This window comes from Ostrea edulis, chromosome 1 (assembly GCF_947568905.1).
Source record: "Ostrea edulis chromosome 1, xbOstEdul1.1, whole genome shotgun sequence".
NCBI classification, from domain to species: Eukaryota; Metazoa; Mollusca; class Bivalvia; order Ostreida; family Ostreidae; genus Ostrea; species Ostrea edulis.
The window spans coordinates 51,435,071-51,453,452 of record NC_079164.1 but is presented as its reverse complement, the minus strand read 5'-3'; the positions used below and the strand labels follow the sequence as shown (position 1 = coordinate 51,453,452).

Sequence of the window (18,382 nt, the reverse complement as noted above, 5' to 3'; positions counted from 1 at the left end):
GAGCAGCTGCATGTACCAATCATGCAAGTCTTTAATCAACATTCCAAGTGGACATTTACATTCTATTAAGAGAAGAAACATTATCCTCATAACTTTAAATTTTTAAAGTGTCCTTACCAGCAAACGTAAAACTTTAAATTTTCAAAAGAGGCCTTAACAGTGAGGTGAAGGTAGAGATTTTACATTTCGTTGGATGTTACAATGAACTTGAGAAAGAAGTACCAATGTGAAAATTCAAAGAGCTACATCCTAAGACAATTTTGTGCTCTTTCTTGGTTTGATAAAACAATGGATTCACAAAAATTAATAGGCAAACAATGTACATTACCACTATTTCTTTACAAAAATTCAAAATGTACCAACCCTTTGGCACGCTCTGTTGCTTCACAACTTATGTTGTCAAAGAAGGATTTGCTTTTATCATAATACAATTCATCATCTTCTTCTGGACCCTCCTCCTCCCCATTTTCCACACTGTCCTCCTTTTCACCATTGACAGATTCCTTCTTTTCACCTGAAAAATTTGTTTGTATTAACTAATCAGGAATTTGTTTATTCTAAACTTTGGTGCTGTGCCATAGACTTCCTATTAATTGTTACTGATGCAGGACTAGAAATAATAATTTTTATTCACTGGTCATCAAGACACATCAGCTGAAAATGCATGTTCTTAGATATGTTAACTTGGAACTTCTCCTTAGACTCGTTCCTTTGTGTAAAGTGTAGAGGAATCATTCAAGGATTGCCGATTGTATACTCCACTTAAGACAACTCACTCTTAGAAACATTCGTTAATTCAGCTTCATTGTGTTACTTCATGGTACAACTTTATAAAAAGTGAATGTACATGTGATAAAAACTTCAGTGATTGGGAAGGCCAAAACGGCCTATGGGACTATGGCCCCTCGGTTCAAGTTTTCAATGGGCCATTTTCAATAAATAGCAAATGTGCAGTAGAACATTATTGTTTTAATTGAAAATCTGAACCATGACCACGATCTTTTCCACCGCTCTTGAAAATGTTTCTACTTTGTTTCAATGTCCCCTTCTCAATGGTATCATTGCTTTTACAGGCATTGGTATTTGAAGACGGTTTCTCGTTTTTTGGGGATGTCCCCCCCCCCCCCCCCCCCCCCCCCCACTTTCTGTCGTTTCTATATCTGTCCTTGGACTTCCGAAACTTAAACGCTAAAGTATAAGCATGAGAAGACGTGATGAGATGTGATGCAAGTAGAAATAGTTTATTGGTTATCTATTTTGATTTGTATTACTTCAACCAATGAGATTCGGTGTATCAGAATACCTAGGAATTAAAAATGAAAGTACAAAAATAAGCAAGTCGTACCCAATTCATTCTAGAGAAGAAAAAAACACCTTAAGTTACAATTGATAATGAATGCGCACTTTGGCGCATTGATTAGATAATTTAATGCGCCAATTTTCACCTGAATGGGACTATGGCGCAGGGCGCATGGCTTTCCCAATCACTGAAACTTGTACACACACCTCCAATATTTACTACCCCGATCAAGAAATTTTGATGTTTTAAAATCAACTTGCCCCAAGAGCACATGTTCTTTACAAATCACTAGCCCTAATCCATAATTTACTGGCCTTGGACCATGGGCTATATATCATTCTGAGCCCTGCAGTGATGACCGTTTCAGATGTTCTCCAAACTGCTCTCCAGCGTTCGAAATTGGTTTAAAACTTGGTATAGACCACAGGTCTATGCCAAAACAAGATGAGAAAGACCTCATCGAATTGGCATAGACCGCAACATTGGAAAAAAAATCATCACAAAAAACCATTTTCATTTTCTTCTAATGTACTTGGAAAGCAAAGTTTCTTTCCATTTCTATAACAATATCCTCCTTTCCTCATAGCATTTATCAGATGTCAACTGACCATGTAAGATCCTTTGGGATAACTTTATTGCTTTAAATATAGAAAATCGGCATAGACAATTTGGTCTATCTCAATTACAATTGGCATAGACCAGTGTCATTTAACATACTCGGTCTATGGTTAATTTCGAACACTGGCTCCCTACCTCACAAATAGGTAATTCGTTTATGCTTTATACTCTTTCCTGTATACCACTTTCTAATATGTTCCAGTAATTCTAATCAAATTGCTCAGTAGACATTTATATTATAGAAACCATATAAATCTTAATCTCTTTCCTTTCTTGATGGGAAAGCTATGAAAGCAAAGCATTCTGTTAAAATTCTTTTGACATAGCTGCAGCAGCAAGAAACTAACAAATAAAGTCTATATTACTTTCAGATACGGTTTCACTTAATTCATATGAATATACCCCATATGCATGTAACATTTGACTGATTTTCTAGTCTAGAGCAGTGCACAACTCTGATGGTAATGTATTGAGGTGAGAAACCAAGGCTGTGGTTAATATTTGAAACCTTAGGGGCCATGTGGGCCCCTTACTTTCTAAAGTCTACGGGCCCACAATTTGATCCAAGGGCCCATATCAATTACCAGTAAAGACCAAATAACAGAATTTATTTAGTGACAAAGCATTCTGTTTGCCATGTATAACACTCATGTCCAATTAACAAGCCTATTCTACGAATACAATCTTGATCATTTGTTCTCAAATTTATGGAAGTAATGGTCTGTTAGTGTTTTTCTTCTGGGGTTTTGAAATCTACACGGCTAGTCTAGGTCACATATATGCTTGATGTAACCTGTGCTTAGTATCTGTTTTGCACAAAACACGAATAATCTTGGTTAGTAAAACATTTTATTGAAAAGGAACGTACATCATAAAATGAAAACGTTCCTGGATAAAATTTGGTCGCTATTTGGGCGAGGTGATTTTTAATATCTAATCATCCACAGCAAATATTACTCGCATTGGTGAGTGGTTATCCACAACCCTGTAAAAAATATATCAAACTAGTTCTAATAATAACGAGGACCATTACAGATGTTCCCCATTTACAAAGTGGTGCCATTTTGTTTGATCAAGTTCTACTGAATTGCTACATCTTGATGCATGCAGAACCTCCACAAGTGGAAAAGTTGTTTATGATTTATAAAAGTTTGTGAAAGAGCGAATCCATCAATCAAATAGGTGTGGGACAAAGTGACATCTGTGTCTTTCCTGCTTTACAGACATCATAAAACGCCCCTGTGCCAGAAAACTTCCCCAAAGAATCAGAATATTAACTTTCTATTGATTGTTTTAGAAATGAACTTTAGAAGTCTCACCTATTGTTAATTTCTCCTTTAATTCCCGTTCAATCTCATCTTTATCGAATTGAGCATTTGCCTCCTCAAAGTCGAACTCGCCCTCAAATTTAAGAGGTGATTCCACTTTCCTGTTTGACTGATATCTGCCTCGAGATGACTGACCCCGCTGGTTACCCCTATTAGGCCCTCTCTGTGCTGTGTTACCTCTTGGTGGTCCTCCTGTGTTTGGAAGGATAATATTAATGCAACATAATGTTTTATCATGAAAAGTCCAACTGTAACAGGTTTTTTTTTTGCACTACTGATGTACACATGTTAAATTCATTCAAAAATATGAAGATTTTTTTTTTAGTTAGGTCCCCCCTAAAATAAAGTTAGTTTCTCAAGCTAACAATACATAAATCAGTATACATTTCAAACTTTTTGTGATTTTATTTTGGCATATATTCTTCTCTACCATGTCTGCTCATGGAAGGGACAAAGTAAAAATTAGTGCAATGTCAGAGGTATGAATCAGCAAGAATATCAGATGTACGTCAGCTTTTTAGTAAGAATGCATAACATGGAAAAAGAAAATGAGCGACCACTACAGGAGTCCTGATATTCACAATTTATGCCCACCTCGTCCCATAGATGCTTCATACCAAATTTGAAAGAATTGAGAGTGATAGTTATCAAGAAGTTAAAAATGTTTAATTGTTAAGTACGACAAATGCTGACCAATTGCAATAGGTCACCTGATAAAATATGAAACATTTAATTCATTGAAGACCAAATCACATACAGATGTACATGCTATTCACTGTTTGAAAAAGTTGGTGAATTTTGTTCAGAAGGTGCAATCTACATTATTTAATATGAGTGTTTTCCATTTTAAAATATTCATAACTTCCCAACACCCAATTTCAGAGCAATAGTACATGTACTCAATCCCAATTCCATCATTTTAATGACTTCGTATTGTGCTTAGAGATTTAGGGTTTTCTTTCCACCCTTTTCTACCATTTCATTTGAAATGAACACCCTTGGTTTACTATGTAAAAACAACTCATTATGATTTGCTAAGTTCAACAGATAATATTCTTAGTTCATCCAACTGTAAAAACTTGATCCCATTAGACCAATTATATTCTCGAGATCTCGACACGCTTAATCAGTAACAGTGGATTTGGAAACCACCTATCATCATTCCGAGATAAATCCTAGATTAAAGTAATGTAAAAATTCAAAATTGCTGTTATTCAAAGGGAAAAATGGTGGTTTGGTATGAAATTTCATGAGTGCTGACAGCATTACACAGGTGGCTGCTTAGTTATATGGGAATAAAATGACTATGAGACAAGTGACCAATTCACAGAGGTGACTACTATGGCAAGTTTGACTGCAGATGGGTGTAAAAAAAATAATAAACTCAAATTCTAGGTTCCCTGCATTTCATAATCAATGGATTACACTTACATTGAATGTCGTTAAAACTTGAGACAAAAATTCAGATGACAGTGCACGTACAGAGACAAGGACACCAGTAAAAAAAAATTCTCAATTTGACTTCCTGTCCTCTATCAATGTTTCTACAGAATTTAAAAGGTGACTGACAAGTTTACATTTATGACACAGATTGGACATCTTTTGATCAGGGAAGCTTTTTGATGCTCTGGCTGATGCAAGTTTAGCAATAAAACATAGTACATATCCCCAGATCACACATTTTGGTCAATTTACCGTAATAAGCATGTTTATCTGCAGGTGCTCCTCTTCCACCCCTTGGACCTCCTCTCTCAAATCCACCCCGTCCTCCCCTGGAGTATGTATTTGAAGACTGAGGTCTTTGCTGTTGGTTTTTTCTTGACCTATCTCCAATTTGATGTTGACTGTTGTTCTGTTGATTTTGTAAACTGTGCTGTTGTAAACTTTTCTGCGACTTTTCTGGACTCATCTGAAAAGTACACACAATTATATGCCTTTTCATAACACTAAATTCTTTTAAAATCCCCTCATTATGATGCAAGCATTTTCATTCAATGGTACTGTTTGTTCAAACTCTGAACCTACACAATCAGTCATCTTCTCTATAAAAGAGTTGGTGACCAAAGAATTCTCGCCCCTTACTTTCAATAGCAAAAACAACAAGAGACCCACAGGCCGTATCAATCACCTGAGTAAGTTAAAAGTATGGATGTCAAAATGAGTAAATTTCTTAGTCGATTATTGATAGCTTTAGTCGAAGAATATTTGATTATTCGAACTTTTTAAACCACTGTTACAGTAATGTTCCTTTGTACATATATAAATATATACTGTTCAGCATAACTTACTCACATATTTACGTACCTTTACCAACAATCAGATGCGCATAATACAAGCTACTTCAAGGCATATTAAATCGAAATTTAACGTTAAAGATGTTTTAAACAAGATGTGTTTGTGAAACACAAATGCCCCCGATAATGGCCAATTCCGAAGATGGCCAAGGTCACAAGGGCAAATATCTTGGTACCAGTAGAAAGATCTTGTCAAAAGAAATCCTCATGTACAATATTAAAGCTCCAATATTTACCATTTAGAAGTTATGACCTAATGTATTTTTTTTTTTAAAAGTAGGTCAAATGTCAAGGTCAAAAGGTAACGGAAAGGTCTTGTAACAAGGAATACTCATGTGAAATATCAAAGCTCTATCACTTATTGCTCAAAAGTTATTAGCAAGGTTAAAGTTTTCAAAAAGTAGGTCATACTCCAAGGTCAAGGTGTCAAAAATGTTGGTACCCAAGGAAAGGTCTTGTCACAAGGAATACTCATGTGAAATATCAAAGCTCTATCACTTATTGTTCAAAAGTTATTAGCAAGGTTAAAGTTTTCAAAAAGTAGGTCAAACTCCAAGGTCAAGGTGACGGGGTCAAAAATGTTGGTACCCATGGAAAGGTCTTGTCTCAAAGAATACTCATGTGAAATATCAAAGCTCTATCTCTTATTGTTCAAAAGTTATTAGCAAGGTTAAAGTTTTCAAAAAGTAGGTCAAACTCCAAGGTCAAGGATGTTGGTATCCACTGAAAGGTCTTGTCACAAGGAATACTCATGTGAAATATCAAAGCTCTATCATACTGTTCAAAAGTTATTAGCAAGGTTAAAAGTTTTCAAAAAGTAGGTCAAACTCCAAGGTCAAGGGGTCAAAAATGTTGGTAGCCACAGAAAGGTCTTGTCATAAGGAATACTCATGTAAAATATCAAAGCTCTATCACTTATTGTTCAAAAGTTATTAGCAAGGTTAAAGTTTCAGACAGAATGAGAGACAGGACAAAAACAAAATGCCCCCCAGTCTTCGATCTCGGTGGCATAAAAATGAAATAAAGATTGTCATACAAAGATGTTGAGGGCTTTACCATAAAGAATCTTTATTCAAATTATGAAAACCCTACCTTAAATAATTCAGGAGATATTGAATAGGTTAATTCTTTTAAAGTAGGTCAACCTCCAAGGTCAGAAGACAGACTTTAATTGTAGGGCATAAAGCAAATATTTGCATTTGATTTAGTGTGGCCATGCTACTTTTGAAAAGAATATATTTTAACAATTGCTTGATTAATTTCCTGTATATTCCCATATAAAATTTTGATCCCCTATTGTGGCCCCACCCTACCCCCGGGGACCATGATTTGAACATGTCAAGAAGCTTTCAAATTTCCTCTTATATGACCCAGTGGTTCCAAGGAAGATTCTTAAATGACTCCACCCTATTTTAACCTTTTTAAAAAGATAATTTCCCCTTTGAAGGGGTCAAGGCCCTTCATACAAACTTGAATCCCCTTCACCCAAGGACGATTTCTGCCAAGTTTAATTGAAATTGGCCCAGTGGTTCTGGAGAACATGATAGTGTGGAAAGCTTTTGGCTCAGATGAGCTAAAAACAATAGGGTACCTGTAAAGTGCGAAACGAAACCTACCGAAACGAAACAGATTGTATGATCGAACTCTTTTAATTATAATAATTGAAAATGGTATCTTAGGCGCCTGTTAAAGTTTACACATATAAATAAAATTCGCCTCCCCTTTGATGTAGGCTTTCGGCTTGACTGATACAAAGTTTTAAGAGTTGGAAAGAGGGGGGTGGGGTGGGGGTAAGCACAAAGTACATAAATACCATGTGCAATTAGCTTCGGATCCATAAATTTCAGAACGGAAGGTTACAGTCTCACAGGTCAGAGGAAACACACTAAACGAGGGATGAGGTCGTCGGCGTTGAATCCGATTTTGGGCATAAATACATGTTTCAGTATTTTTTGCTCTAAAGACAAATATATGTATACATGTGGATATTGTGTATTTGTATGTAGTATATCAAACGGTGGATTCTGAATATGTCCTCCCGTTCTCTTTGTGATTTCTGCTTAAAATCCCCTTGTTCATAAGCCTTTTCAGTTTACAAAATGCCGACCTCCTCCTAATATTATTGCATTAAAATAAAATCCGTTTTCCGTCCCGTTTTCAATTCCCCGTCTTAGCAACATCCCAAATGTATAGAGTTTTTCCATTATTGAAAGTACTCGCACCTCAGCAGTTAGAGATAAAATAAGAGGTTAAGAGCTCTTCCTGCTTTCAATTTTCTCAGACACCAGCTTCTTCAAACAATGTATGTATGCCCAAAGGCGGATCCAACGTCGGCGACCCCACCCCTCGTATAGTGTTTCCCCAGATCTCTGAGACTGTAACTCTCGGTTCTGAAATGTATGGATCCGAAACTAATTGTACATGGCATTTAATCAACTACGGATATGTACTTTGTGCTTACTCCCCCCTTTCCAACTTTTAAAACTTTGTAACAGTCAAGCCCAAAGCCTACATCAAAGGGGAGGCGAATTTTATTTATATGTGGTAACTTTCACAGGGGCCTAAGATACCATTTTTAATTATTATAATTAAAAGAGTTCGGTTATACAATCTGTTTCGTTAGGTTTCGGTAAATTTCGTTTTGCACTTTACAGGTACCCAAAAACAATATGCCTATCCTTTAAAGGGGAGACCTAATAAACATACTTTCAGTAATTTATGGGGAAATCACATTTCATTAATTATGGAATTGGATGGATTTCTTCAATTTGCCAGTTTCAAGATAAGGGTTTTTTTTTTTTAATAGGAGGTACATTTATTGGAACTTTGAAGGCCGAAGTGGGATAGAAGGGGGAAGATGATAAAATGTATTAAAAGCAGCTTCTCTTTCAGTATCTAAATGTAGGAAATACAAAATACTATCGAAACAAATGCTATACTAAGTTGGAAACATAAATACAATGTCATATTTGCACGTAACATCCTGGATAACAGTCTACGCAAAAGACATCGGACTGTCGGACCTGACCGATGTGCAGTTCCTCAGGTCCGAAGTCTCAGTGTCCGGTTTAGAGCTTTATCATTTTGACGTGGAGTCATTTAAATGTTTGTTATGAGCAATAAATATCACAAATCCAACTACGTCAATGAATGTGATTAAAACCGCATGCAGTTCTCCAAGTTGCGAGTAAAACAGTTGCATTTGCGACCAGAAAATCGATTTTGCGACTAGAGATTATTGTTAATTCCCATTTTCGCGAGTGAAAATTTAGGCATCCAGTAAATTTTTTAATCGGGATTGGAAGTCTGAATAAATATTTTTCAATCTCGGTCAAAGTAGCGTTTGAAAGAAATCAAGATGGCGGGTAAATGAAGTTTAGAGCACACATTATCAGTAGTAAAAAGCAGATGCCTCAGCCTAGTACATGTAACGAAGAAAGTCATGAATCATGCGGAGAAAGTCCAGCATCTAAAGATGACATAGCAGTGCCTAAAGAAAAATAAGTAAAGGAAGAACCCCAGTCCTGAAGGAATTTTCGTGGTTGATATACAAAGATGGCAAAATGTTTTGTAAAATTTGTGAGGCCAATCAGCCAGCAATGTCCACCATTTCTGGACACCCATTATCCGATTTCGCCACGACCGGGTGCACATCTTTCAAACGTGGAAGTGTGACTATTCACAGTAACAGTCATCTTCACAAGTCAAGGGTTATTGATTCGTTACCTCGCACTATTTAAAAGTTGGGCTCAAGAAGAAGGATGACGCAATACGCTAAAATAAATCAGCCAATGGGCTTTCTTGTTTCAGATGAAAGTTTGGTAAGGGAATAAACAGAAAGTAAAAAATGGCGTCCGTTGACGAAAAGATATGTGAAAAACATCAAATCGATCATTTGACTGAAAACCAAAAGCTTTCGATATCATGTATCAGAGAAGGAAAAGATGTTTTTATTGGGACTAAAACCGGCAGTGGTAAATCGCTATCTTACGAAGTTGTTCCCATTATTTTGGACAATTTGTTGAATTTGTCAAAACAGTCGACAAACGTACTTCGACAATCCATCATTTTCATTCGGCTCATATCCCAAAACCTTGTCTAATTGTTTCTTCAAGCAAAACAACTGTTTCTTTTTTTGTCTTAGTCTAAGTAACAAGACAAATTTTCCACTCAAGAAAGAGGGGTAGAAGACCCAAATGATACTTCCCCAAGCAAGAGTACAACCAACAGTACAAAAATGGCACAACATATGACCATTAGACCTTCAGGGCAATATCTGTATCATGAGAAAATCCAGAAAATTATTTGACATACTTCTAGCCCCAAAGTAGGTCACGGTGCACCAATCAAGTTGAAGTGTGAACTGATCATGTATTTTTCTGAGAGGGAGGTTAGAAAACTCAGGGCAATACCTGTATTCATAATGAAAAAATTGGTTGACCTACTTTTACCCCTAAAGTAGGTCGTGGTGCCAATCCAGCTGAAATGCAAACTGAACAAGATTTTCCTACTAAGTGATACTATGACCTTGGACCTTGAGAAACAATAGACATTTTCCTCTCATTATAGAGATCAAATGTGCCAAGTTGTAAGATCCTGGAGCTTGCAGTTCATTTGTCTGCAAGGTCCAGACAGATGGACAACTCCATACCATAACTGACCCGTCAAAAAAAAAAAAGATAAAAAAAGATGGGTGTATACCCCCACTCCAAAATAGATCAAAAGGTTGGAGGGTGGATGGGCATTTGCAAACCCCTTCTAGATCCGCCATTCCCTGCATAAAAGATTTAATCTTTAATAAAATAGTAATGCTACTATCATTTTAAAATTAAGCTACTATGCACAGGCCTTATCGGTCACCTGAATACTAGTGAAAATGTATCACTATACTTCCATGGGCTATGAAATCTAGAAAAATTTTCCTGTTCTGAATATCTAAGCTAAATTCTAATGTTCACCAACAGTATAAAACAAGATGTGTTATTAAAACTTCACTGCCCTCAAAAGTGCATACACTGATGAAGGCTTTAAATAATAGGTGTATTAACATTAAAGCATCAAAATATATGACTAATTTGGACTCATCCTAAAGTCATAAACCTGGGTTGTGAAATTCACCATTTTTTGTGCATCCTTTTCTGCTATTCCTAAGTATGCATTTAGATTTTATACAGTATCAGCAAACTTGCACATAAATACTATATACTAAGTTTGGCCCCACCCTGGGGAAAATCAAATTTACAATTTTGGTAAAAGACTACCTGCTCTATCCAAGTATCAAAAACACTAAAGAAAATGTTTTTATGTGCTTTACACTATATAAGTTGGCCCCGCCCTGGGGTCAGAACCCCTACCCTGGGGATCATGAAATTTACAATTTTGGTAGAGGCCTTCCTGCTCTACATCACTATGCATTTAGTTTTTCCTACATGTATGTGGTTCTGGAAAAGAAGATTTTTGAAAATTGGTCAATTCTGGGCAGTTTTTGCCCCATCCCTAGGGCCCAAGGGGTGCTGGAGTCCTGAAATTTACAATTTTTATGTCCCCCTTGTCCCAATGATGCTTCATACCAAATTTGAAAAGAATTGGACTGGTAGTTATTAAGAAGAAGTTAAAAATGTTCAATTGTTAACGCACGACGACGGACGAAAACCAATTGCAATAGGTCACCTGAGTTTACTCAGGTGACCTAAAATTCTAGTACCCATTCAAGACCCATGGTTACTGTTTCGATTATTGGCCATCATCAGTCTGTTAGAGTCAACCTATGCTGCTGATTAATCAATTCTAAACTGATTTAACAAAACTAACATATATTTATATGCCATTGAGCAAGTTTTACCTGTGTTCCTTGATCAAGAGTTGGTGATTTGCGATTGGACTGAACATTTGGAGGAGTTGGACCTCTTGATCCTGAAAATAAGAAGACAATACCATGTAATAAAGTATCTTGCTCATAGTGAAACACATTCAATGTGTTCACTGTTCATATCAAAATTTGTGCATATATGTAATACTGCACAATAAAGACCTCACTGTTATTAGTAATCACTCACTCATTTCATTATATCCTTTTTTCAGTTTAGGAGTAAATTGATTAACAACCAACCTTCCAAGTCAAGACCAAAACTGTCATGGTCTTCCAACTCATGCTTTTCTGTAAATCAGTGAATAAGTGTAATAAACAATCATTTTCAACTTTGTGCTGAACTGTTAATGAACATCTTCACCTTCACCACTGATTAAACTGACAAAAAAGTGTATTATCATATAAACAAAACTGTTAACTATGATTATCGACGAAGAAAGTTTTATAAAATTCGAACTTGGTAGCAACAAATCTCATGACAAGAATTCCTCATACAATGCTGAGCCTTTTATTCATTAAGCCCATCAATACCATTGGAAAAAGCAAACACTGACAGTCATGTGTGTAACAAAGGATAAAGAAATAGCAATACCCATCTATTCAAATGCAGCAAATTTATTTGATGACTACTTGTAACTTCAGAGACAATATAACAGATCACTCTCTAATGCACCATGTTTTTTTTTAAATTATTATCCTGAATAGCAATACAAGGTACAGAGCAAAGGACAAAGAAATGAAACATATATAATTCAAGATACATGAAGCTTGTGTATAATTAAACCTTTACAAAACGAGGCCCATAGTTCACATTTTTCACCTGAGCAACAACATCTTTGCAAGTAAACTTTAGCCCCCCCCCCCCCCCCCCGGTGTGAACAAATTTGAATCATTGTTTTCATTTAATAAATTGGGTGGGGAATATCAAAGATTTCAAAAAGAATTGTCCAGCATATTATATTGTACTTTAAACCCTTACTGTGATCCAACTCTAGCCCTGCTACAGTCAAGGTTTTAAACTTGGAATCTAAACTACATGGAGCATGCCTGAATATCAATTGGGACAAATTGTGGGTCTAATCAAAGATTTTTTTTTAAAAAAAGATCCCTACCACCCCTATGTAAAAGCCTTTTACCCATTGTGTGCTATTCTGATACTTCACTTAAAATTGCATATCAGTTTGAGAATTTGTACCCTTGTGGGTCTTGTTGAGAAGATTTTTCCTATTCATTACAAAGTAAAATCCCCGCCATGACCTCACTGACCCTTGAAGGTCATGATTTGAACACACCATCAAAAAGGAAGCTTTTAAGCCAATTTCGGTTTTTCCAGAGCAAAGAATCCTGGTAGTACCTTTTAAACACTTTCTTCTTTGGTTCTTTATTGGAACATACAGCACTCCCTCAATATATTGCTAACTTTTGTTCCAAGACCAATTTGGGCAATAAAGTAGAAATGGTTATAAAATGAATTCACCATTACTGACAATTCACTCAGCAGTCAAAACAAATTCAATTCTGTAAATTTATATGGTATTTAGGGGAGGGAGAGCAATATATTAAGGGAACACTGTATTTGAATCCCTTCCATCCCAGGATGCTTTGTGCCATGTTTTGCTTGAAATTGAATCTTGAGAAGACTTTGAAAATGTGATTGATAACACATGACAGACAAAACTTTGATCAGAAAAGCTCACATGAGCTTTTAGCCAGGATCTGTCCACTTTGCATAATAATTTGTGTTAGGATTAGTGATGCTCTGTGGTTGAATTGTTGGATGAGATGCCAGAACTTAGTGCTAGTTGCATGCAAAGCTGGAAGTGGATGCCATGTACTACCCACCAGGGCGTCGTATAGCTTGTTGAGAACCCACTTGTATGCTCTGATCCACTGTAGGGGAAGCACGGTTAAAACTGGGAGATGGACCTCGGGAACCTGCTTTCAAATTCAGCATTTTTTAACTCCTGCCTTCCACGTACATATAGCTGTTATAACTTGTATCACCAATGACAACAAAATCTAGTTAAAATATTTTGTAAACTTCACTACCTGATTGATTTGGGATAGTTCCAAAAGGTTGGGGAGCTGCTCCTGGTGCTTGACCATATTGACTATACAACTGAGGGCCGCAAAAGTGTTGGTAAGTGGATCCTCCAAAACCGCTACCGCCACCACCCTGCTGTTGATAACCTGATGACGTTGGCTGAGAGGACTATACATGAAAGTTAAACATAAAATACATTGTTACTACCAAAAGTCAACTGATCTACTATGCATACTTTTATTACATGAGATATAACATGGTATAACTTAATCAACAGGCCCATAGGCCTTATCAGTCACCTGAGTACTAATTCAAAGTATAACTATTTCCAAGGTCTACGGATCTAGAAATTTTTTCCTGTTCTGAATACCTAAGCTAAATTCTAATATACAGCTAAAGTACAAATATATAATTAGAGGTGCGCGGTATTACCGGTATACCGGTATTTTTCTGGTAGCGGTATGTACCGTGGTACACGAGGCGAAATACCGGTATATTCAAGTCTGATAACTCTTAACAAAAATATAAAATTCAAACAAGAAAAAATAATTAAAGAAATTTGTGTACACAGTGACTCACTTTATCTACATAGATCCCTCGTTGTAATGTAATGAAAGGTATGTCTAATAACTGCACACAATCGGTAAAACATGCGAAGTATAAAACGCGATGATTTGATTATTGATGATGTGAAAACAAATCAAAATTAAAGAGAAAAATAATAGGAAACATTTCATTAAGTAATTATTTTAATATACAAGGTAGATTATAAAAAATGTTATTATGTTGTTTGGTTTATGTGGGTCAAATACCATTTCTGCTTATTAGGCAAACCCCGAATAAAAAATAAAATAAAATGGCCGATGCAGACTTGTGTGTTCGAAACCACCGTTCTTCGCGCGAGTACAAATTCCTGCCGATTATGAGCGTCGAGTTAATGGGTTTGAGGTGCAAGAATATAGGAATTGTGGTCGAAGAACAAGAACACATTCGTGCGCACATGTTCTGGACAGACGTATCCAACAGGTAAAAGTTCTCGTCATTCCCGACTCCAAGTGTAAGAACTTCTAGACTTTGAGATCGTGTCAAATAAATTCCACAGGTTTCCCCCTATTAGTTATTTTGATAGTCGTTCCAGTCAGTAGTCCAGTCACAGTCGATTCTAGTCATGATACAGAGAGACTACTATATTGTATGTACAAAATAAGCTAACTTTTATGTATCGATTATACTTTTGTTCTGTTAACTGGTTTCAAAATAGATTTAAATAAGATATTTTCCTTATTATTTATATTTGAATAAATTAAGTGCAATTTACAATCAATAAACTAATAACTGTTCATTATTTACAATAAATCGCAACTAAAATCCACTAAAATTGAATCATAAAATTAAAAGATTAAATCTGCGGTATACCGTGGTATGTACCGCGGTATTTTGCAAATACCACGGTATTTATTTTCTGCGGTACCCAACTCTATATATAATTATACATAAACTAAGATGTGTTCTTAAAACTAAAATGCCCTCAACAGTGCCTATACTGATGAAAAGCTTTACATAAAATGTAACATAAATACAATGTGACTAATTTGGTTTTTCTTATATCAAAATATTTCCACACAATACAACGCGTTGCATCGCAAGATCTCAGTGTCGTCGGCCATTGTAAACAATTAAAGAATTATTGCCCGTTCCGGAAAAAAACCCAATCCAACAAAACAAAGATTAAAACCGGTATGTCAGATTTCAGCCATCGGTAGCAATCTAGCGACGATTTTTCGATGGTCGGTGACCATCGCTGAATCACTATTGAGAACTATAGTTTTAAATAGCTTCACCCTATTTTCACCTTTCTTCCCCTTGAAAGGAATCTTTGGCCCTTAATCTTAACAAATTCTAATTCCTTTACCTACGAATGCTTTATGCCTTTTTTGGTTGAATTTGGCCCAGATGTTCTTGTGAAGTCAAAAATGTGAATTTTTTTTTTACTGAAAACATACAAAATTTGATCAGAAATGTACAGCTGTTCAATAAAATACACAATTCGAAATACCTTAACTATGGCAGGATCTTGAGGTGGCATTGATGCTTGCAAGGACTGTGCTTTTGGAGCCTCACAAACATGAAGATCTTTTATGTCACTGCCTCGAAAGATGATGTACTCAAAGATTTCATCCCGTGGTGCCACAGGACGATCTGTTGGCCTGTCCTCTGTACCAAATGATCGAACTGAAACAAGAAAGTAGTGTTGTCCAATCAGTTGAAAATCATAATTGATTAATCAAGAGTATTGGTTCAGTCGTCGCAAAAACTAACTAACCAGACGCTACTAGATTTCATGCCGGGCTAGTAAAATCCTGAGTACGCACTGGCCTGACGTGCTAATAAAAATATGACTTATATATGGTACAAATTGTCTTTAGAAATAATCGGAGATCAAAGTCTTTAAAATGCTTCAGTCAGGGACTCTACTCTAATACTTCGACGAGCGTCTCGATGACATGATAATGGTGACTAAGTAAAAATAAACACTTACACCATGAATGCTTTTGAAATTTTTTAATCGGGAGCAAGAGACAATTTAGCAAAGGAAAATCCGATGTGGTGCAGAATAATAAACAGAAAATTTACAACACAGAATAGAGGAAGAGATTTTTCCTGGCTAGTAGGTTCAAAGTTTTCGTGAAGACTGTTGGTTGACTCCAGACGACTGATGGAAATGGTACCATTTATCGGTACCAGATATATAAGGGGGAAAATGTTGACAAGAAACGATCTAAACGTTTATCCTCAAATTTTCAATAACAAAAGCCTGTCCACTTATTTGCAAGTTCAAGTAAGAGCATTTGTCATTTCTTGTTAATGTTTTCTCAGTGTTAAGTGACTAGGCATATAAAATTTCTTATGTTTGAGCTAATTTTATCTATGATTTCTTTAAATTTCCAGACTTATAAAGAAAATATTGTTTATGTTCTGTCATTCATCCCAATGCCAAAAAAAAAAACACTGTAGATTTTTCCCAATTTAAGACTAAAAATTTAAAATTCACTTGCTGAAAAATAAACTGCTGACATTGTAATTTACTTAGTCTGAAATGTTATACGAGTTAACTAGTTCACTTTCGGTATTAAATCGAAAGTACATATCATGGCAGGGTTGGGCGGTTAAAACCGCCCCGGTTAATAGTCCCTAACTGGTCAATTGTGATTTAAACTGGCCATTTTCCTATTTTTGTACATTTCTTCCATTATATGTATCAATATTGTTGATTATTATTTTTCATTAGATAATCAAATGTAATTTCATAAGTTTAATATATTTGGTTTGCTGAAACAGACCAAAATATCTTCAGTACCTACCAGAGGGTCACAGTTCTATAGCATAGCTTGACAATTGGAGACAGACCTGTTAATGCATGTACCTGAGCACAGTTGACAGGTGTTAATAAGCATAGGCTGGGACCAGATGATAAGTGTGTGTGTTATTGTTATGAAAACATTACCAACCCACCCCTTCAAATGTTTATTCAACAGTTAAAATGAAGATTGATGAAACAATACTTAGAGGCAGTTCTTGTTAAACTAAGGAATTTCAACAGAAACTTTTACATCTTCCCCAATTCAACAGTCATTTGTACAGTATTTAATATTATGACTTATAAGTATATTATAAACTGATAGTGCATGTTATGAATTCTGGACTCGCGCTGCCCATCGCATTTGTCGCATTTTGAGGGAATTTTTTTTCCAGTGCACCGCACAGCCCTACTTTCTGTGTTCGAAATTAAAGCTTAACCCGGAATTCATCTGTGAAATATTAAGCATAGATTGATATCCATCTGGCATTAAATTATGCACTTCTGTTGACAAAAACCCATTTGTCATTAATATTTTTCCAAGAAAATAAAAAATAAAATCCTCCCACCCACCCCATACTTTTTGGTGACCCTGGATGATAATCTACTAATAAGTTGAATTGGCCTAATGTACAGAGAGGATGTGATGCCAAGTAAAGCTACGAGAGATTTTAAAGCAGCAAACAGAAAGAGAACATTATATTTTGTTAGATATGAGTGATAATCATATATATGATTAAGACTCAGTATATCAATTTTACAATTATTTCACTGTGGGCCAGTAAACTTGGACATTCCACTGGTCCAACTAACCAGCAAGTTTTCGTGAAGACTGAATTGAACAAAATTTACTAAGTGAAAGGGGCATAACTCTGCCAAAGCAATTTTGACTGGAACACGAATCTGCCCTCAGCATATTTCAATAAAAAATATTTATAAAAAAATATCTGTATAATTATATATGTATGTCTGATATAATGAGCAAAAACTACAAATTATATGAAATTTTCAAAGTTCAAAGAACAACTGTCAACTTTACAATGTAAAAAAAACTATTTAACCAAGAACATATGTAACTGAATATACCAAATTTCAGTAAAAATGTGCTTGCATAAGCATTATAATACGTTCTACAAGTAGCAAGATACATTTCTTTCAGTTGGAATTTTGCGAGTCAAAAGCATGCATTTGCAAATTCAGCTTTTACTTGCTTGAATCAAATTGTACACATTATGTAATATAGATTCACTTGGTGTTACAGAACCCTTATGCTGTGTCCTTGATAATTATAAACAATTCTGCTTGCAGCACGAATTGAAATGTCAATTTCCTTTCATGCTGCGGTCGACTGGGGAGTCTGACAAGTGATTAAAACATGTTGTGTATGTCAAAGGAACACTAAATTCGCAAAGAAAATGCAATTCCTTCTACGTTTCAACTTGAAAGAGTAACCATGAGTAAAGTAACATATTCATGCATATGCTACACATTTCAGTGCAAAAGATCAGGATACCTTTGTTTACTTATGACAGCTGACCAGTTTGAGATTCTCGTAGATTCCGACATAAACC

General features: G+C 35.7%; 1 protein-coding gene across 6 annotated transcripts in view; it reads right to left on the bottom strand.

Moving 5' to 3' along the window:
- LOC125650589 (protein LSM14 homolog B-B-like) overlaps nucleotides 1-18,382 on the bottom strand; it is a 30,410-nt gene that overhangs the window by 11,759 nt on the left and 269 nt on the right. Inside the window, exons 2-9 of one of the 6 annotated variants that reach the window (XM_048879003.2) lie at nucleotides 15,510-15,685; nucleotides 13,459-13,621; nucleotides 13,252-13,347; nucleotides 11,650-11,697; nucleotides 11,383-11,453; nucleotides 4,942-5,155; nucleotides 3,238-3,438; nucleotides 364-514 (exon numbers count right to left, since the gene is read on the bottom strand). In XM_048879003.2, the coding sequence (XP_048734960.1) occupies nucleotides 364-514; nucleotides 3,238-3,438; nucleotides 4,942-5,155; nucleotides 11,383-11,453; nucleotides 11,650-11,697; nucleotides 13,252-13,347; nucleotides 13,459-13,621; nucleotides 15,510-15,685 (1,120 nt within the window). The remainder of the gene's footprint in view (nucleotides 1-363; nucleotides 515-3,237; nucleotides 3,439-4,941; nucleotides 5,156-11,382; nucleotides 11,454-11,649; nucleotides 11,698-13,251; nucleotides 13,348-13,458; nucleotides 13,622-15,509; nucleotides 15,686-18,382) is intronic. The other 5 variants (XM_048879011.2, XM_048879022.2, XM_048879031.2 and 2 more) reach the window with 5 other exon arrangements.